The following is a 22046-nucleotide window of genomic DNA, read 5'->3' as shown; positions in this document are numbered from 1 at the left end:
TGGTATTGGGGGTAGGCTACTGACATGGATATAAAATTGGTTGGCAGACAGGAAACAAAGAGTAGGGATTAACGGGTCCCTTTCAGAATGGCAGGCAGTGACTAGTGGAGTACCGCAAGGCTCAGTGCTGGGAATGCAGCTATTTACAATATATACATCAATGATTTAGATGAAGGGATTAAAAGTAACATTAGAACATTTGCAGATGACACAAAACTGGGTGGCAGTGAACTGTGAGGAGGATGCTATGAGGATGCAATGTGACTTGGACAGGTTGGGTGAGTGGGCAGATGCATGGCAGATGCAATTTAATGTGGATAAATATGAGGTTATCCTCTTTGGTGGCAAAAACAGGAAGGCAGATTATTATCTGAATGGTGTCAAGTTGGGAAAAGGGGAAGTACAAAGAGATCTTGTTCATCAGTCACTGAAAGTAAGCATGTAGGTACAGCAGGCAGTGAAGAAAGCTAATGGCATGTTGTACTTCGTAACAAGAAGAGTTGAGTATAGGAGCAGAGGTCCTTCTGCAGTTGTACAGGGCCCTGGTGAGACCATACCTGGAGTATTGCGTGCAGTTTTGGTCTCCAAATTTGAGGAAGGACATTCTTGCTTTTGAGGGAGTGCAGCTTAATAAAAGGTTAATTCCCGGGATGGCGGGAATGTCATATGCTGAGAGAACGGAGCGAATGGGCTTGTATACACTGGAATTTAGTAGGATGAGAGGGGATCTTATTGAAACATATAAGATTACAAGCTAGAGGCAGAAAACATGTTCCCAATGATGGGGGTCCAGAACCAGGGGCCACAGTTTAAGAATAAGGGCTAGGCCATTTAGAACGGAGATGAGGAAAAACCTTTTTCATCCAGAGAGTTGTGAATCTGTGGAATTCTCTGCTTCAGAAGGCAGTGGAGGCCAATTCTCTGGATGCTTTCAAGGGAGAGTTAGATAGAGTTCTTAAAGATAGCGGAGACAAGGGATATGGGGAGAAGGCAGGAACATGATACTGATTATGGATGATCAGCCATGATCACAGTAAATGGCCGTGCTGGTTCGAAGGGACGAATGGCCTACTCCTGCACTTGTTGTCTATTGTCTATTGTATCTAGATACAGTCAAATCCTTTGTTTTGCATACAATCCAGGAAAATCATACTTTGCATAAACAGAATCAAACATAAGTAAAAGAGTGTAATGATGGTAAGGCAAAAAAAAAAAGTAGATTTCTTCTGAGGCAGTACATAAAGAATCACCATATTTACAGCCCCATCTTGTACCTTTCAAGTGTCCAGTTCCGGAAAATATTGAATCTTATCTCCCCCTTAAAGGCCTTAAAGGCCAGTTGCCTGGATCTGTGATGTAGGTATTCGCCTGGCAATGTTGCCAGTGCTTGCCACCTCCGATCTGTGTTGCTCCTGGCCATGCCCAATCTGCTCACTCATCCCACTTCTGTGCGACTTCCAGCACCTTTTGATCTACATGATCCCCTGGCTTCTGTCGGGCTTCCAGCACCCCACTCCACTGACACCACTGCAAGCAAGCCATCTTCTTGACTCTTGCTCTGCATCTGTGTGACAAGATGCTTCCCTTAGCTGACCATTTACATTTTTGAGTGCTTCTGAGGGCATGGGAGTTAAGCCTTGTCCACTGCCTTTCGTCAGATGTCGAAAGGCTGAGATAGAACTGTTTTTTTTATACTAATGGACACATGGTGGATAGAAGGGGCACAGGGAATCCAGTTGTGAGAACATAACCATAACATGCATCCTTCAGTGTTTGAGAATCATCATGTCCCCAATACCCACCCAGTAGAGATTCAAGAATGAAGATCTCATCAAGGACAGAATGTCAACTGATCATTAATGGGAGGACTATTTTGATGTTTTCCTCAATCACAAATTCTCTTTTTGACATGTGTTTGTGGCTTCATCCCCCACCTGATTATCTATTATAATTTTAGCATCATCCCCAGGCTGCAAGAGATTGAAAGGCTATCTGAAAATTGAAAAATCATCAAACATATGGAGTAGTAAAGATCTCAGTTGAAATACTAAAACCTGAAAATGAAATACTTTGTCCAGGAATCTTTGATCTCAACCATCTCTACTGGAAGAGAAATAAAAATACAGGATTCCCCCGAGACATAATCATGGTCATCATCAGCAAGGGTGATTCTAATTGTGAGATGTTTTCTTTCTGTTGTCTATCATAGAACAATCATCTTAACCACATTCTTATTGTATCAGTAGAGATTCTGCCATAATCCGAATGTGGATTCAATACATTGATTAGGAATATTACAATACTTACCTTCAGTGGCGCTGCAACTCTGACACTGGCCGTGTGTGCGATTTTGGCACCTTTGAGGGGGGGGGGGGGGGGGGGGGGGGGGGGGGGGGGTTAAAACACGTTTTTTTTTCCTACCTTGTCCTGGAATATATTTGGTGGGATTGGTTTTGGTTGCAAGCTTTTACTGAAGAATCGTTCCGACAGGCATTCTGTGTATTTTTTTTTTAATCGCCCAACTAGTTCAGCGCTGGAGTCATTTTAATATCAGTTTCTAAAGCCGTCAACGCCGACAACGGGGATGGATTTCAGGTACGGGACAGGTAAACAAAAAGCCGTTTATATTATGTATAAAAGTGCTCCTTAAGATGCCTTTAATTCACATTTTAAGTTGCGAAACGGTGATTTAGACCTCATACGAACCGGCAGTATTTTTCCTGCCGATATGGGGACTAAATCGCCGCAAACCGCAACGTTACAAATGATCGTGTTCCAGAAAAACCCAGTCGCAAGATTATTTAAATGGCCATTAATTTACAGGTATTAAACATTAAATTCCTTCCATTTGGTCTATAAATCCATGACAATGAGATTTAAAAATTATGTTATATTGTGAATTCCTGTGTGAATGTTATTTGGACGCTTAGGCTATTTAAAAATGTTAATCTATTCTTATGAAATTGATAAATGTTTAGATCTAGTAATTGAATTTTGTAATTACCTACAATTAGGTAACTAACTATATATGCTTTAATTTCAAGTCATCTAAGTAAGTTTGTTTCGTATTCGTTTCAGAATACTTCAATCTATAATAACTGAAAATTTCTTTCAGTTCTCTTAATTTTTAAGAAATTTATGGGCTTTTGACTGTTCTCGATCACAGCTTTTGTGTTGTCAATGGAAAAACAAAAGGGAACACGATGCTAATTTCCGAGTATGAAAATGACCATAACTTTTTTAATACTGAAGACATGAAAGTGAATTAGGTGTCAAATTAAACTTCTTTTTATGATTTATCTGACGGGATAAATTACAGACTAGATTTTTTTAATCTCAAAATCTTGTAACATTGCTACATTGATCCAACAGGCATGATCTTCACCATGTGATAAATCCACAAAGCAAATTGGTGAGCTGCTACAAGCATTATGCCATAGGGGTTTTCACCTCACAGGCATGAGAAATATAACCACAATAGCAATTACAGCACGGAAAACAGGCCATCTCGGCCCTGAGCCGTGATATAGTCCCAAGCACTCATATACCCTCCATAGGATCCAATTTATTTTTAAATGATACCAATGACCTGCCTCCACCACTTCAACTCTCACAGGCTACCATCTTCATCACTTCATATTACCCCTAAAGAAATCTTCAAACATGTCCTCTTATATGAAGAAATCTTCTGGAAATGCGATTGTTTTGAGAAATTCTTTATCTTCTGCATTTTCTAGATTTGACAAGGTCATGACTCTAACCAAAGGATCCACCGTTGATCCAATGACAGTGCAGAATTAGGTCAACTAATACTATGCTATTGCAGATGGAGGCTAATAGGGAAAAAAACAGAGGAAGAACTCAATGTTGTTTTGGACCCGGAACTCACTAGGGATAGGGGATGCAGGGATAGATGTTAAAAGGAGTCTCTTTTGAAGACTGACTGCTCAGTGTCAGAGAGGGGGAGTCACAATGTGTAATCTTTTTGCAAAACCCTCTCAATCTCATATCCTACATCTCACTAGAGATGTTTAATCTACGAGTTGAATGAAAACTGTTCAAGCTGCGCATCTCCACTTCACAACCAGAGTCATTAACCGTAGTTATTGATCTATAGTGCACAGGTAATGTTTGTTAACATACATATTCAGAGCTAATCAAGTTACCATTGACTCAGCAGGTTAGGCAGCATCTCTGGAGTAACTCAGAGGGTCAGGCAGCATTTCTGGAGTTATAGGGTGGGTGACGTTTCAGGTCGCGACTCTTCTTCAGGCTGGTCTTACTCACCCCGACTTTCAGTCTGAAGAAGGGGACTGACCTGAAACATCACCCATCTTTTTTTGCCAGAGATGCTGCTTGACCCACTGAGTTACTTTTCCACTGAGTCACTGAGCCATGTTGAAGACTAAGGAAGCTACACCCAGTAACCTGATAATATGTTTCCATCAGTCATGTCACCAGAATATTTAGTTGAAATAAAACTACTATTTGTAGCAGATCACAATGTAATTTGAGGGTTGCATTTCCAAAATTATAAACAAGTGTTGACGCTTGAAACCTATTTCATTGACTACAAGGGGCTTTCATGTGAGAAACAACCTATGATTATTTTCTATGTGAGTCCACTTCCACTTGGATGAATCGTTCAAAGTGAGAAAAAAAATGTAATGGCAGTGAGATTGCGAGAATGTTAGACATGAGATGGAATAGATGAGCATCAAAGAACGTGAATGGATGCAATAGGAGAGAACGTTCTATCTTTTATCTATCCTTTTATACATTTTATAAAGTACCATACATCTCCACCACCTCTAACAAAACAGCCAAAGAGAAAGGGAACTAACCAGAGTAAAAGTCAATGGTAGAATATCAGAGCAGGAAAGCAACACTGATTTAATGTGCACAGTCTCACTTCTTGCATATGGCGTGCACAGCCTAAAGTTGCCAGACAACTTGTTCTATTTGATCTTATTTGATTGTGCACGCCAGGTTGATTGCATTTGTCGAAACAGGGCGGACCACGTGAAGGTTGCAATTTCCCACCCCACTATCTCACTGATGATCAGTCAATAATGTTTAGTATCTATACCTTGAATTTCCACAAGGTTGCCTCTGAATTTCCTTGGTGGAAAGTTTTTATGAATCCTGAAGAAATGGCTGTACAATTCACCCTCCAACACTGCGTGGGAATTCAGGCCGAAAATAATATCACTTTTGCACCCAATCACAAACCTGTCACAACTGCTTCCTTCATCAATCCCAATGTAAACTTCTCAATCTGACATTACAGTCATTCTCTAATTGTGTATTTGTTTCTCGAAACACAGACATGCATTTTGATTGCCTGACTAGTTTACATAGAGAGCCATCCTATCAACAACTGGAAAGCGGTCCTAAGCTACCATCTACCTCATTGGAGACCCTTGGGATATCTTTAATCAGACTTTACTAGGCTTTATCTTGCACTAAACGTTATTCCCTTTATCGTCTACCTGTACACTGTAGATGGCTTGATTGTAATCATGTTTAGTATTTCCACTGACTGGTTAGCACACAACAAAAGCTTTTCACTGTACCTCCATACCCGTGACCATAAACGAAACTAAACTATATAAGCCGTTCCAATTATAAATAAAGACATATGGCTTTATATTGGACTATGAACATAAGAGCACAGTGTTTGGCCTTAAAATATATGCTGACTGCCCCAGGTGTAATATATTACATGGACATATTTTTTTAGCGGTACGTTCGTATTATCGATTTAAATACTGAATGTGTTGGTCACTTACTTACTTTCCTCACTGGCGCTGCCCTGATGTAATGATTCACTTCGAGTCCCGCTTCACCTGAAGCTTAACACTTGGGCCAGATTTTCTGTGCGCTGCATCTCGTGAATTCGACAGTCCATATATGGAAACGACCCATTACGATTTGTGCATGCATTTAAAGTGCTGGGGTTGGAAATTAATTTCCACTCGCAGAAGGAGATTTGTTTGACCATTTGGTCTTCATGACTCTACCAGATACACGGAGGGAGAAGGTTTAGGGGAAGACGCAGTGCTAGGCTGCCGTCTGAAGAAGGTTCCTGACCCGAGAGATCACCTATCCATGTTCTCCAAAGATGCTTGCTGATCCGCTGAATTACTCCAATGCTCTGTGTCTTTTTTTGTTAAAGCGAAAATCCAGCATCTGCGGTTCCTTGCTTCTAAGGTTTGGAGGGATATAGGTCAAATGCGGGCGAATGGGACTGGCTTAGATGGACTTCTTGATCGACATGGACTAGTTGGGCCAAGGGGCCTGTTTCCATGTTCTATGGCTGATTCCAAACTAAATCTACAGCATTTCAGAAGTAATTTGGAAGTTTTTATGATATTTATAAAACGCACAACGATCCAATATTATGTTTTTTTATTCAATGAAAGGCTCGGCTCCAGGCGGTATAGAAAATACATTTACTACAAAATTACAATTAAATCGGTCGAAGCTTGCAGGCACGTTATACCAAATATTTTTAATATTGTAAAATAAATTTTCGGCGAATAGGCTGGAAAACATTAGGGCCAAAATAAAGAACTATCTTTCACGCGAGTCTGTGGCTGCCTTGAGTTTCCTACAGCAATGCGTCGAGTCGTTAATGGAAGGAAAATGTACCACGGCCGAAATGGCTCCCGTCTTCATTCCCTCCAAACAACCCAAAGAAAAGCTGCACTTCCACGGATCGGTCTGCATTCACTCGCACGGGCGTCACCTGGTCCACTCAACTCTTCACATCTTCCTCCGCAGTCGTTCAGCTCAGGAGACTCCAGATGTTGGTATCTGGAGCCAAACAAAGATGAAACTCTGGAAGTACTCAGCGGACCAGGCAGCATCTGCCGGAGCGAAGGGAAAAAAGCAGGGTCGCGTCTTGAAAACGTCAACCATTGTTTTGCTGCTTGACCCGCTGAGTTCATCCAAGGAAGGACCTGCAGATGTTAGTTTAAACCAAAGATAGACACACCATGCTGGAGTAACTCAGCGGGACAGGCAGCATCTCCGGAGAGGAGGAATGAGTTCTTCCAGCAGTTTGAATTTTGCAAGACTCGTTGCATTCGGGAGTAATGTGTTCTTGATTGTCCTTTGTGCCGCTGTTGTAGAATTATCCTCAAAGGAAAGTCAACCATAAACCTGCTGCAATGTTTATAATGTTTTTTTTGCGGGTTAGTTTGTGGATCTTTCTGCAGGTTGAGGTGCGCTGTTGGTCTGGGAGGCTTTTTGTAGGGGTCTCTTGAGACTAGTCATTCCTCGTATTACAACATTGAGGCGAAGGTTGTTGGAACCAATGGAAAGTTGCAAATGTTTGGGCAGTCGGTCGCAGTATGAAAGTCGCCTCGCCATCTGCGGTTTGTATGATAAATTAAGAGGCCGCTTCCATTTGATTTATTCAAATGAGCTCAACAACGATAAACAATCTTTATTTTCTTCGCCAATTTCGGAAAGACTGTATCGATTTACCCGATTTATTTTCATGGCAGATTGAATTAAAAAGTTTCGGTGGATGTTGGGTGCGCCTCCGCATCTCGTTGTTATCTAAGATTATTGTTGATAAGACGTGCTGTAACATATCCCAACCAGCTGCTGAAAGACACAATCTGGCCTTGAATCTGCTCTGAGGAATAAGTGTACCTCTTCGGTTGCCGGGAGTCTTGCGGGAAATTCGAGTGTAGATTCTCTTCCTGTCTCCACGCTGAATTTAACATTGGGGACCACTGGCCCGACTGGGGAAGAGTATCCGGTCGAATCCCATTTACAGGTTGCTGCACATCAATCAAATGGCGATCTAAGTATGCCTGCGTCTGATGAGGGCTTCTTTCTCTTCCACCAATCCCAATTTAAAATTCAACGCGAGCATTTTACAAATACTCTTATACGCCCTCTCTGACTATGTTCAAACCAAAACTGCATTTAGATATTTCAAGTAGAACCTAGTCTCATTTCTTCCTCTCTCAATGCCCCTCCTCTGTGATCCCTGCTGCTCTTCTGCTCTATCAAGTGTCTGGAGAAGGGTTCCTACCCTAAACATCACCTATCCATGTTCTCAGGGATGCTGCCACTCGCTGAGTTACTCCAGCAGTTTGTGTCTTTTTTTGTAAACTAGCATATGGAGTTACTTGTATCCACATTTTATTGCTCCTTTATACCGTATTCACCTGACCTAAAGTCTGGGGTCACATACTCGCAGATCCCTCTGCACCCCAACATATCCTACTGTGCATCTTCTATTCCCTTGTCTTGTTTGCTCTCCCCAAACAGTGTCTCACACCTCTTATGGTTTAATTCTATACTGCCCAGCCTGACCAGTCCATTGATATAATATTTACATTTACAGATCCCAACCTCTCCCCACCCCCTCACTATAAGTCACGACCATATGTTAATGTGATTTGCAAGCTCCTTAATCATAATTTTCCTCCAAGCGAGCTATAATGAAGAAATAAATTTCATTATTTTTCCTTCCTGTTTAGGAGTGCAAAGTGCTTTAAGCTAATGATGCACTTTTAAAATTTTATAATGTAAGAAGCATAGCAGTCAATCTGAACTCAATAATTCTCCTCAAATAATGTTACCTAGATTTAATTTTAAGATTCTTCTTAAGTTTGGCCATGTCACGAGCTGCATAGCTCACCTACTCTACTTTGAGGTATTACGATGGGATTCTTAATATTAATCTAAGAAAGCAGACATGGTGGGTTTCTAACACCTAATCCAAAACCCTGACAGTACAACATTATTTTGGCACAGCTTTAGAATGTCAGCATTTATTTTGTGCTTAAATAGACAAGGACTAATCTAAATGTCTTATGCCTAAATGTTTGAAAAAGGGTCCCGACCCAAAACGTCACCTATCCATGAACTGCCAGGATCTGCCTGACCCGTTGAGTTACTCCAGCATTTTGCGCCTTTCCTTAGTGAACCAGCATCTGCAGCTCCTTGCTTTTAAATGTCTTATTAACTGGACTGGGAATTGAACCTTCAGTCTTCTAACTCAGAAGTGAGAACATTATCAACCGGGCCAGTTGACTATTAACCTATTGAACCTTACAGAACTCCACTGAAAACAATCTTATGCAGGCCATGCCCTGGTAATGAATGGGTTCTGTTTCTGCAAATGTCAATGTCCGATGTTAACCATACCTCTACAGCATTATAATGAATGGTATCAAAAGCAGAGAAGATTGATAAGAAACACCAATTCGGAAAGGTGAAGTGTGAGGAAACTAGTTCTGTTTGTAGGAATGATCATAGGTATGTATGTCAGAATTTTGAAGTTAATAGCATTATGGGAGCTCGTTTGTATGAAAGAGTGTCCAGAAATTGGCGTCTGTAATCTGGGGTTGACATATTCAAATATCACCAAGCATTCTTTGTTTTCTTTCACTGAGCCAATTTTGATCTCAATATGCCATTTTTTCATGGATCCCATTGAGTTCTTCTACATCTGCGTAGACTGCAATCTGAAACCTTGTCAAGGGTTGTGCTAAATGTCATATTAACCGTCGTCCTTATCAACCCCAGTTTTACCATCTGAAGAAAAATGATTAATTTTGCCATTCATGACTTTCCCTGAATAAATATATGATAACTATTCTTTATTTATTTGTATGTTTCTAAATAATGATTAATACTGCCACAATGAACTTACAAATGTTTTTCCTACCACCAATATTAGGTTGACTGGACTGTAATTATTTTATTCTATTTTTTTCATATTAAATAGTAATAAAATGTTTGGAAAAGTTTGGAGGGGTATGGACCAAGAACAATCGAGTGTGACTCTCTTGGCTAGGATAACTTGGTCAGCAGGGATGAGTTGGACTGAAGGGTCGGTTTGTGTGTTGTGTAGCTCTATGTCTCTATAACAGCTTGGAAGAAACTGTGCTTCCAGATTCAGGGACAGTTTCTTCCCAGCTGTTATCAGACAACTCAACCATCCTATCAACAACTAGAGAGTGGTCCTGACCTACTATCTACCTCATTGGAGATCCTCAGACTATCTTTAATCGGACTTTACTGGATTTTATCTTGCACTAAACATTGTTCCCTTTATCATGTGTCTGTACACTGTGGATGGCTCAATTGTAATCATGTATAGTTTTTCTACTGACTGGTTAGTACTCTCAACCTCGGTACCTTAATACACTTGACACTAAACTAAACTATTTCTTCCGACATCACCAAAAAATGATAGTCAATACTTCTGTCATTTCCTTCTTAGCTTCTTTAACACCATGGAATATAATCAAAAAGCCAAACCCCTTCAGAATTTACCATATCCATTTGTTCTCAATCCATCTTTTTTAGCTACAGTGCCCACACTATCTCCTTCATTTGTGAACACAGATCGAAAGTCTTTTGTTAAGTTTCCTATCTTATTGTCATTTTGCCTGCCAGCATTTTATGTGCCAATGCACTATCTATTCTTTTTGACGTCTAATCAAATAATCATGGAACAAGACTGGTTAGTCAAGTGCATTGAATCTCTCTCAGATCCCTGCATGGGATAGATGGCTGGTCCTGCTACCTACTCACTCCCACTCTCTTCAAAACCCTGTGAATTCATTCTTTTCAGATATTTATATTACTCAAGTTCAAATGGCACAATTGAATCTTTTTGTTTAGTTTAGAAACCGCGTGGAAACAGTGATCCCGTACATTAGCACTACCCTACATGCTCAGGACAATTTATTGTTGCTGCTACTTTTCTTGCAGATTCTAACCACTTGCTAAAAAAAAAAAAAAATGTCCTCGTCACTTCTAGTTCTGTTGCCAATCATTCCATGTCCCTGAGTTTTTTTAACTCTCCTCCGATGGGAGCAGTTTCTATCTCTCTACTCTGCCTATACTCTCCATGATTTTAAATACATACATCAGATCCCTTCACAACCACTTTTGTTCCAAACACAAAAGCTCTCTCACAAGGGACTTTAGGGGTAATATGAGGGGGTTCCAACGCACAAAAGCTCTCCCAGTGGATGGTGGATCCAGTGGTATTATATATTGGATAGGCATATGGATAGAACTGCAGTCTCAGGTCAAGGGGGAAAAAAAAATTGTTCGGTGGAATCAATTTTTCCGTGCTGTAATTTTTTTATGCACTGCTTCACTGAATCAATTTGAGAATTTTTTTTTGCACCTTCACTGAAATATTTTTTTTTTTTTTAAAGTGCAGCACTCAGAACCAGACACAGTTCTCCAGTTGTGTCCAAACCAATGTTTTAGAAAATATAAACAAGGAACTGCAGATGCTGGTTTACACAAAATAACACTAAATGCTGGAGTAACTCAGCTGGTCAGGCAACAACTCAGGTAAACATGGTTAGGGGACGTTTCAGGTTGGGACCCTTCTTCAGATCCAAACACCACCTATCCATGTTCTCCAAAGCTGCTCCTTGATCCATTGAGTTACTCTAGCACTTGCATACCTCAATGTTTTATACATTTTTATATATAGCCCCTTGCATTTGTACATAGAAACATAGAAAATAGGTGCGGGAGTAGGCCATTCGGCCCTTCGAGCCAGCACCACCATTCAATATGATCATGGCGGATCATCTAAAATCAGTACCCCATTCCTGCTTTCTCCCCATATCCCATGATTCCATTAGCCCTAAGAGCTGAGAGTCTGAAGAAGGGTCTCGACCCAAAATGTCACCCATTCCTTCCTCTCCAGAGATGCTGCCTGTCCCACTGTGCCACTCCAGCACTTTGTGTCCACCTTCAGTGCAAACCAGCATCTGCCGTTCTCTCCTACACCCCTCTTGCAAAAAAGCCCAACACACTTACAGCGAGCTGCCAGCGCTCGGCTCTGCTCCTGCGGCCATCCGCACAATGGGACCTCTATGTACAAAAGTCAGGATCCAATGTGCTTTTTCAACCACTTTCTCAATCCATTGTGCTTTTTTGCCACATTTAACTAACGATAGATCCACCACTGATTTTTCCGGCAACTGATGGTCCAGTACCTCCTTTCCCTGCCCAGTCTTCACATTAGATGCTGAGTGCAACATTTTATCAATTAATTTTTCAGCCCCTTGACATCACTGAAAAACCCCATCCCTAATCACCCTTGAGGAGAAGGCAGTGAGACACCTTCCTGAACTGCTGTAATCATTCCAGTAAAGGTACTCCCACACTGTTTTGGGTAATGAGTTCCAGGATTTAGATACAGTGACAATGAAAGACCAGCAATATTTATTTTCCAAATCATTATGTTGTGTGACGTGGGTGGGAATATGCAGGTGGTGATGTCCATGTGTACCTAAGGCCCTTGCCCTTCTTGGTGTTTCTGGTCAAGGGGTTGGGATGACTCATTGGAAAATTCCGGGCAAGTTAACTGCAGTAATTTTGCAGACGGCACACACTGTGGTGGTGGGGTCATGGATAGGTGCAGCAATCAAGAGGGAAAATCTATACAAAATGGTGTTCAGCTTCTTGCATGTTGTTGGAATTGGACTCTTGCAGACAAGTGTAGCATCACTCCTATCGTGCACACAATGAAAAGGCTTTGGGACGTCAGCAGGTGAATCACTTGCCACATTGTAACCTGCGCCTGACTTCCTTTTGCAAATTTCTTTGATAAATTTTATATAGCTGATCCAGTCCAGTTCCCAGAAATAAATAATTATTTGTGTGTTAATTATACTTATCATATGCCTAGAGTAACTCTTGCCTAGATCAGAACATGAAGCATTTTATGATGACTCAGAATTTGTTTGGTAGTACAAATGCAATGTTTGTTACAACCCTGACAGAAACATTTGAACGATAGTCCCTTCTTGGTCATAATACGTCCCTCTACCCTTACCGTCTGAAGTAGGTTACTATTTCTTCTAGTTCTGTAGCTAGGACAGGTCAGTCTAGCTGAACTTTACCCTTTCACTATTCCACAGTTTACCTTTTTCCACCACCAACTTTGAAAGTGCAGCTGCTAGTTGGTCATGCTGAAGATGCCAGAAATTCGGTACCAGTCCAGATAATTATTTTTCCCCAGTGTGTGCATAACTGACTCCTCTAGGTGTGTTCTACAGCCTAATGACCCATGAAAGTGTTCTATCAAAAAGAGACAAAGAGCTCTTTTCCTCTTGAAGATTATTTTAGGTGTACGGTATGAGTTGAAAAGGCCAAACTATAAATGTTCCGACAGTAGCTCAAAGTTAAATTGTTTTTATTGGTCCATTGGCTTGATTGAAAAGTGCCTGCTGAAAATGCTCCTTGAGGGGTGGAGGGTGGGGACATCTCCTTAAGCATTCTCTCTTCCCACCCCTTGCCCAGCAGGTTGTTAAATTGCCTTTGAGCCAGTGTAAAGAATCGAGATGAATAGCAATCCCTCAGATCTTTAGAGGGTCTCAACTATGTTCAACATCTGAATGACGAGAATTTTCTGGGTTGACCAATGTTGTCACACTTCCAGGATTGATGTGGGTTTAGCAAATATTTTTTGATCCCAATGCAGTTCTGCGAGTCAGCCAACGGCGAGTCAGCCATGAATCTCCTTCAGCCTGGGTGGTCTGTTCTGGCCCAACCTCTGGACTCTCAATGGGTTAAAAGAGTCAACAGCGCAGAAGCAGGCCATTCTGCCCAACTGATCCGTGCCGGTCCGATCTCTTTTCACTTACTTCATCTCCCTCCGTCAGTTTAGATATTCCATGGAGAAGCTCCTACCGCAGCGAGCCGATCTGAATTTGAGCTCATGGTAACAGTGCACGAAGCTGTGGTAGATGAAAGTGATTGGCAGTGCTAAGAGGACAATGCCGCTGACAACACACATTCCTCCTAGGATCCTGCCGGGGACGGTGAACGGGTACATGTCCCCGTATCCCACAGTAGTCATGGAGATGATCACCCACCAGCACGAAGCGGGGATGCTGGCGTACGCTTCGTTTTTATCCTCCAGGTCAAGTCCGCACTCCAACAACTGGGCAAGAGCACCGAATATGGCCATGGCGACGCAGATAAAGACAAGGAGCATGACCATCTCACGGTAGCAGCGTTTCAGGGTCAGGCCCAGTGTCTGCAAACCGATAAAGTGCCGAGCAAGTTTGATCAACCAGAATATCCTCATCATCCTCAAAACCCTAAGCGTCACTCCAGCCCGCTGCAACTGAGAGTTTTCCCCGGTGAAGACCGACATGAGAACGGAGATGTAGTACGGGGTGATAGCCATCAGATCGATGATGTTCAAAGGCTTTCTCATGAAATCGCACTTGTTTTTAGAGACGAGGAACCTCACAATGCACTCGGCGGTGAACCAACCCATGCAGATCGCTTCGATTATCCTTTGGATCAGAAAATATAAACATAAGTTAAAAAAAAGGCAAACAGTATTCATGCAAAATCTATAAATATTTGGATGATGTAACAAATCAACATCTAGTGAAAGGGCACTTTCAAAGTTAACTCCCAGGTAATATTATCATTGCTGCGGTTCAGCCCCGTAAATGTTTTGTGGACTCCACCGAAACGAGTTCAAGTGTCCACCGGACTATTCTGATAATATTCAAAATGCCCTCCATCTCCCACAATGGAGTTGAGATCGGCTGTCTTGGCAACAATAACGTTAAAACTGTGTTTTATTTCAAACTTATATTTTAACCATTGGGTCAATCTTGACTGTGTACAGAATGGAACAAATCTGAAAATATGTGTAATATCTGTCGTATTTCAAATCTGTGATATTCCCTTTGTGAGTCTAGCACGCATTGAACATGGAACATGGAATAATATTAACAGGACAGCCTTTTTAAATATACTCAAATAAATGTCTTTAAAACATCGATACGTTTACAGCTTATCTCCCGACTTGTTTGATCGACGTGCATTGTCAAACAGCGCATGGACAAGCCCTTCGGCCCACAACGTCTGTGCCCGACATGATACTAAAATAAACTAATATGTCTGCACATGATCTATATCACTCAATTTCCTGCTTCTCCATGCGCCTGTCTAAAAGCGACACTATCATATCTGCCTCCTCCACCTCCCCTGGCAGCACGATAGAAAATATTGGGAATTATCGCGTTTGCTCATTGCATTTCATCAAAACATCAATAATGCCTTAGTTTTGATGAAATGCAGTGAACAAACGCGATAATTCCCGATATTTTCTATCTTTATATCTGCACGGCCAACAACTTCCGTTGTTATTTTCCCTTCAGCTCCCTCTTGTATTTACCTTCGTTTTTATCTATCTTCTGGACTCTAAAGCAGGATAACTGTGCCTCACGGTCACCCCGACTGGCACAGTTATTTACAGCTCAAAAACGGGCCGTTTTCGCGGTTTTTAACAGGTTTGAAAGTGCGCGTTTTCAGCATCAATAACATGTACTGGGAGTGACGCTTGTACCCCAGTTAAATTTTGCACTCACATGGGTGAGGGTCTATGCTCCAGTGACCTTTCGTGAAATCACCCTATATAAACAAGTATATGGACGCTGTAAAAGTATCGATTTTTTAAAGACATTTCTTGTAGTATGTTTAACAACGATGGCCTGTTAATATTAGTCACGCGTGGATTTTGCTTAACCTTGAAGTAATTTAAATGCCAAAATATGAAAATCTGTGAATGAGATGGAAACAATAGTAGCCAAGATTATATCAATGGAGAACATTTCTTTGGAATCTTGGCTATTATTGTTTCCATCTCATTCCGAGTTTCCTATTCTTGCATTTAAATGACTTGAATGTTAAGATTTGTTGGTTTTAGTAAGAAAAGTTGCGAGTTAGATGGAGAGTGACGTTTTAAATTATTATACAAGGGAGAGGATACATAGGACAGAAGTGCCAATGAAGCTTGGTGTTCAGAATATAAATTGTGTTTCCTCCTCTCCGTTCTAAATGGCTTACTCCTTATTCTTAAACTGTGGCCCCTTGTTCTGGACTACCCCAACATCGGGAACCTGTTTCCTGCCTCTAGCCTGTTTCACGACCCACTAAAGAGCTTACTGGCCAATACATTACTTGTGAGGTGCAACTACAGTTGGGAAGGATATCTGCACAGATCAAAATCCTATAGATAGCAATGCGGCGAGGAGTAGATATTTGGTGAGTGAATCCAAGGGATATTTCACGTCCACCATTTGATTTATCTCATCCCGTCCAGTGTGTCTAGATTGTGGAGGTTGTTCTTACGTTCTGGAGTAGGTTTAGAACCCCCGATTCAGAGAGCAGTGAGCCAAGCCTGTCACCTTGAGAGATAGATCTGTAGCCCAGCTAATATTCTTGGTCTCACTTGGATTTGACAGTCTTAATCTGCGAGACTGCAACAGCCCGAGCCGCACCCCGGGAGAGTTCTAGTTTACTAAGTTTCGCTTTGTAAAGCCAAAACACTTGAAATGAGACAAAACAGATCTAACACATGACATGTAGTTCGAAAAATACATTCAAAGACAAAGGACGTTCACACCCTGAGGTGGAAAAGACTTACATTGATATAGTGACTAAACACCATAAATTTAAAAATAAATTATAGATACCCTGATGGTCCCATTAAATTTTCTGTGTACCTGTGTTCTTCCACACTGTTGTTTTCGGCTGTTTTCCAATCTGGCAGAGTGCTAGCGCACAACACCACCATGGAAACAATTACAAATAGTACCGACACGGTGGCCAGAATCTGAGCCGCTACAGACGAGGTGGGCTCTTCAAAGGTCCGCCTCATCCTGTCCAGCCACTTCCTATCAATCTGGCTGTGTTTTAACTCCTTCTTCTTCTGCTTATTCAACTCTTCCTCTTCCTCGGAGTAGAAGGTGTAGGTGTCGGACATCCTGTCGTCCAGTCGCCTTTGGCAGCAGTACTCGAGGTGCGATCGGTCCAGACCCCAGTAAATCAACTCGTTGTAAAAGGACAACTCGCACATGTGAGGGACAAAGCGGAGCTTCCCGTACTTGACGTAGAGCATGATGAACCCAAAAGCCTCGGAGTGCCTGTCAAAAAAATACTCGTTCCTTTCGTGATCGTAGTCATCGCACACCTCCAGTACCTCTTTCTCCGAGGCGCAGCTGTGAAGTCTGCTCACCCTTCTGAGGGGAAAGTCCTTGATCGCATCCTTTGGGAACGAATACCGTGTCCCCCCGACATTCAGGATCAATGTGCCGCTTCCAAATTTCATTTTCTGTCAACGCCTGTCGCTAAATTTACTTTCAGCACTCTCAGCGTGGGCTCGGTGCGCGGATTGCGCTCACTGCTGGAACATGTATCCGGACGGATACATCCTGGGTCCCAACACTGATGATGTCGGAAAGTTGTCAGGCATGGCAATTGGTGCTTGCGGCGCTGTCCCTGTGCGGGGAGCGAGGGCATCAGTTGAACTGTCCGTCCGCTCTCTCCCTCTCTCTCTCTTTCTCTCTCTCTCTCTCTCTCTCTCTCTCTCTCTGTCTGTCTGTCTCTCACTCTCACTCTCGTTCTGTGGTTCTGCCGCACCAGCGGGATGTGAGCAGGACTCCCCACACTGGAGTGACGCGAAAGGATTGTACTAACCACAGCGCCGCTCCAACTAAAGCCTGCACTCGACTCGACTTGATTCTATGTAATACCACATCCCCAGCAACGATCTGGGCTTACACGTAATATTACACCGACATTCTGACTTCCTTATATGGGTCACCGTGTTTTTACAATTATATTCAAACACAGGGTATTGCATAGGATAGTACAGCTGAACGGGCCGAATGACCAGTCTCGCCGTAATAACTAAGAAACGTGATTTTACGTTTTGGCAAATTATAAACACGATTTCAAATCAAACCGATCGCTATGGTCTGCTCGCCATTTGTTTGGCAATTTCAATTTTAGAGCAAATGGCATTAACATTGGAACTTTGAACGCACGATGGAAGTTAGAAATAGGCTTTTACTATACTTTTTCTTAAACATTCACTCGTGTCTCTTCGGGCACTTCAATCCTACAACATGCTCAGTATTGGTATTGGTTTATTATTGTCACGTGTACCGAGCGAGATACATTGAAAAACTTTGTTTAGCATGCTATCCAGGAAAATCGTGCCAAACGCGAGTATACGGGGTAAATAAACACAGTGCAGAATATAGCTTTACAGCTACATCAAAAGTGCAGATAAAAATAATAATACGGGGGCGCGGCTAGGTTGATTGAAGATCGGGAATTCAATCTTAGCAGTCGAGAAGTCCGTTCAAGATTCTGATAACAGCGGGGAAGTAGCTGGTCTTGAATCTGTTGGTAGCCGCTCTCAAGCGTTTGTACCTTCTGCCCGACAGGAGAAGGGAGAAACGGGAATGATATTGGCCACTTTCCCGAATAGGCAGTAGGGGTTGATGGGGGGGGGGGCTCATTCGCGTGATGAACTTGGGTGCAATTTCTTACGGTGTTGGGCAGACCAGTTGCCATACCAAGCTGGAGTCCGGAATACATAGATACGTCCCGAAAGGATGGTATCTACCGCGCATCTATAGACATTGACAAGAGGCATCGGAGACATGCTGGTTTTCCTTAGCCGCCTGATGAGGTAGAGGTGTTGGTGTGCTTTCTCGGCTGCAGCGTCGCCGCGGTAGTACGGGGCAAAACTGATTTTCTACACAAGGAACTGCAGATGTTGGAATCTCGAGCAAAGACCAAAGTGCCGGAGGAGCTCAGCTACTCCGGAAGAACGGATAGACAAAATATTTCAGGTCGGGACCCATCTTAAAACCATCTCGAAGTTGTGTTAACCTGGACAATGACATGTCTGAATTGTCTGTGACTGTTCCCATTTTCGGTTATTTTGTTAGAAAGGGTCATGTTCCCGATCAAAGTTGTGAACATTAGTGCAAGACGATCTACACATTCATGACTCATCGCCAGCACACTTGAAAACAAAGAAAAGTGACCAATGCCTTAAAATAGTTGATTTTAAAATAGTCACGAGCAGGAATAACACAACGCGATATAAGTAACTGTTCCATATCTCTAAAGATAGACAAAAAACGTTGGATTCACTCAGCGGGACAGGCAGCATCTCTGGAGAGAAGGAATGGGTGACGTTTCTGGTCGAGACCCTTCTTCAGACATCACCCATTCATTCTCTCCTGAGATGCCGCCTGTCCCGCTGAGTGAATCCAGCATGTTGTGCCTATCTTCGGTGTAAACCAACATCTGCAGTTCCTTCGTGCTCTATTGTTAATAATAAATATGAAATTGATGGCGGCATCCCGTCATTAAGTAATTTAAAACCAGGAAATGGTAGCACTCGCTTTGTTCTGCCATGTATTTATTTTCATGAGCGAATATGCACAGACCATAGTCTCAACGTAATTTCCCAAGAGCAAGTAATAAATTGTAATTGAAGTCCTGCGCAAAACAGCGACAATTATTAACGTTGCCTTCGGAATGTATCTTCACAGTATAAGGAGGTACCTGGTCTTGTTTATACAGTGTTGCCATTTAATGAGTGGGGAATGAAAGCAGTGGATATTGTCCAAATTAGACTCTCACCCAGAAGCTGTTTCGAAGGATGACTATAAAATGTTGGTTCCCTTTAGCCACCAAATGAATTCAGAAGAATCCCGCTTTTAAATCAGGCCTCGGAGCGATTTAAAGCATGGACATCATTTTCCTGTTAGAGCAGGAATGGGTTTAAACGTTGTAATAAAAAAAATATATATAAATAATTCAGACCATGTATTTTTGCCTAACATTATGCTAAATTGAACAGTTCCTCGCCTCCTTTACAATTTATTCTTGAGTGCACATGTTCAATTTGCCATTTAAAAAATCTGATTGACCATCAGGAGAAAAGCTCGTTTAACTCACAGCGACGAGAGGGCTTAAATGAAATCGAGGAACCATCTCGAAGTATTCCAAAGTGGGAAAACAAAAAGAGAGAATATTGTTCCAATTTCACATACATGCTATGTGAAAAAACAAACCCTCTATCAAACCGCATACCACTTCGTTCGGATAAATGTTTCATGCCAAATCTCTGAAATTGAACTTCATTACAGTGAAACCTTTTTGGCGTTCTAAAGGTGTTGTGAAATAAATGCATGTCGACCTTTTCTCACCAATCTTTCCACCATATATTCCGTAAGTTTAATTGTGAGCAGTGAACAAAATGCGATGGGGAATTAGACTGCACTTCGCCTTCGTTCACAGCAGATGTCGGTATTAAGCTACCTTGCCTCTGACGAGCGCAGACGGCAGCCTCTGTTTGCAAAGTGCTGGAGTAACTCAGCAGGCAGCATCTCTGGTAGAACATGGATATGCGACGAAGGGTCCCGACCCGAAACGTCGTCTATTCATGTTCACCAGAAATGTTGCCTGATTCGCTGAGTTACTCTAGCACTTAATGTATTTCTTTGTAAACTAACATCTGCAGTTCTTTGTGTCCCCCTTCCATTTGCACCTTCCAGATCTGCAAGTGGATGCACTAGACAGTCTGCCAAATTTAAAGTGAACATTGAGATGTGATGGAATTTTTGGCTGGAGCAGGATCTGAGTCACATTTGTTTTACTGATCATGTCTGGGGTTAGGGGTAAAGGCAGGAGAACGGGGTTAAGAGGGAAAGATAGATCAGCCATGATTGAATGGTGGAGTGGACTTGATGGGCCGAATGGCCTAAATCTGTTCCTAGAACTTATGAACTTGTTGGGGGTTCAGCATTAAAAAAAAAATTGAATTATATAAAGAAAAAAGTGCTTCCATTTTTAATTATATCTGATCTAACACCCTGTGATAGACAACCAAGGACTGGTACAAAGCTAGGAAGATATATGAGATATGGTGCATGACCATTTAATATTTAACCTCTAATTACTTTTACATTGAAGTGACGTGTACACAGGCTTTTATGGTAATTACAACATCAAGTAATATTTAATTAACTCGAAATGAAAGCCCTGAGCATTTCTTTAAAAATACATTAATGCTTGAATTTATGGTCTGGTAACATTTTAATAGTTATCGAGGTGAGGGATGGGGAGAACGGTGGATGGAATGCTTTTAAAGTTTGGCACAAACAGTCATCTTTACACATTTACAAGCGGAATGCAAAGCTCATTTTATTGTAATCCAGCAATATACTTACTCTCTGAAGTGCACTTTCGCATTGGTAGGAATGTTTCATTCATCATCGTTAATCATGATATGCCTACATTAGATTAAGGTTTTCAATTCTGTTGGTGTTCTCTCCTATGCCATATAACATTAGATTGAACGAATATTATGCATAATGGCAGTGTAGCGCAATGGAATACCAGTATAATACACATCATATTAACAGGCTTTCTACCTCTTCCAGATACACACATTGCAGGTCTGCAGAGAAACCCTTGGAAAAATACAGAGCATTGCGAATTGGTGCTATTAACATGAATAGTACGATTAAGCCATTCGATCTTTTGAGATTGTTCCACCATTTAATATGCTCACAATCTCAGGAGTTTTTTATACAGAGAGTGGTGGGTACCTGGCACGCACTGCCATGGGTGGGACTGGAGGCTTTTAGATAGGCACATGGATAACCAGGGAATGAAAGGATATGGATCACGTGCAGTCAGAGGGGATCAGTCTAAATTGGCATCATGTTCGGCATGGAAATTTGTGGCTGAAGGGCCTGTTCCTATGCAGTACTCTTCCATGTAGTATGGTAATCATGCAGTATCCCTTTTCAAGCTGTCACCTCATGTTAGTTGATCCCTCTAGACCTTCAACTGCGATCTATGGTCGAAAACTTCACAGATTGACAGATTGCCAGATTGACAGAAGAATTTCTTCCTCATACCAATTTTAAATAGCTTACCCCATATCCATATTCTGTGCCTCCTGGTCTTGACCTCCCCAACAATCAGGAACATCCTTTGTGCATCTGATCTATCAGGTCCTGTAGGTTTTTTTAATGGGATTCCATCATATTCTTCTAAACTCTACTCAATATAAGGCAAGTTGACTCAATCATTCACTATAGGTCTGTCCTGCGATCCAGGAAAGTTTCTGATGAACTTTTCTTGTGCTCTCTCCAATGCAGGAACATCCTTCCTGAGATAAGGATATCTCCTGG

At 41.8% G+C, this 22046-nt stretch overlaps 1 protein-coding gene across 2 annotated transcripts; it reads right to left on the bottom strand.

Annotated features, from left to right (window-relative positions):
• Nucleotides 1–11198: 11198 nt before the first annotated feature.
• On the bottom strand, nucleotides 11199–17563 carry kcng3 (potassium voltage-gated channel, subfamily G, member 3). 2 transcript variants are annotated; one of them, XM_055639668.1, is made up of 2 exons: nucleotides 16512–17563; nucleotides 11199–14315 (listed from the first exon to the last, which is right to left on the bottom strand). In XM_055639668.1, the coding sequence occupies exons 1-2, from the start codon at nucleotides 17144–17146 to the stop codon at nucleotides 13670–13672; spliced, it is 1281 nt and encodes a 426-aa protein (XP_055495643.1). In that variant the 5' UTR covers nucleotides 17147–17563; the 3' UTR covers nucleotides 11199–13669. The 2 variants fall into 2 exon arrangements, with proteins under 2 accessions (XP_055495643.1, XP_055495644.1); XM_055639669.1 differs by having other exon boundaries at nucleotides 16542–17563.
• Nucleotides 17564–22046: the final 4483 nt, after the last annotated feature.

The sequence above is a fragment of the Leucoraja erinacea genome, chromosome 8 (genome assembly GCF_028641065.1).
Source record: "Leucoraja erinacea ecotype New England chromosome 8, Leri_hhj_1, whole genome shotgun sequence".
NCBI classification, from domain to species: domain Eukaryota; kingdom Metazoa; phylum Chordata; class Chondrichthyes; order Rajiformes; family Rajidae; genus Leucoraja; species Leucoraja erinaceus.
The sequence above is the reverse complement of the archived record's forward strand: the minus strand, read 5'-3'. Positions and strand labels throughout refer to the sequence as shown.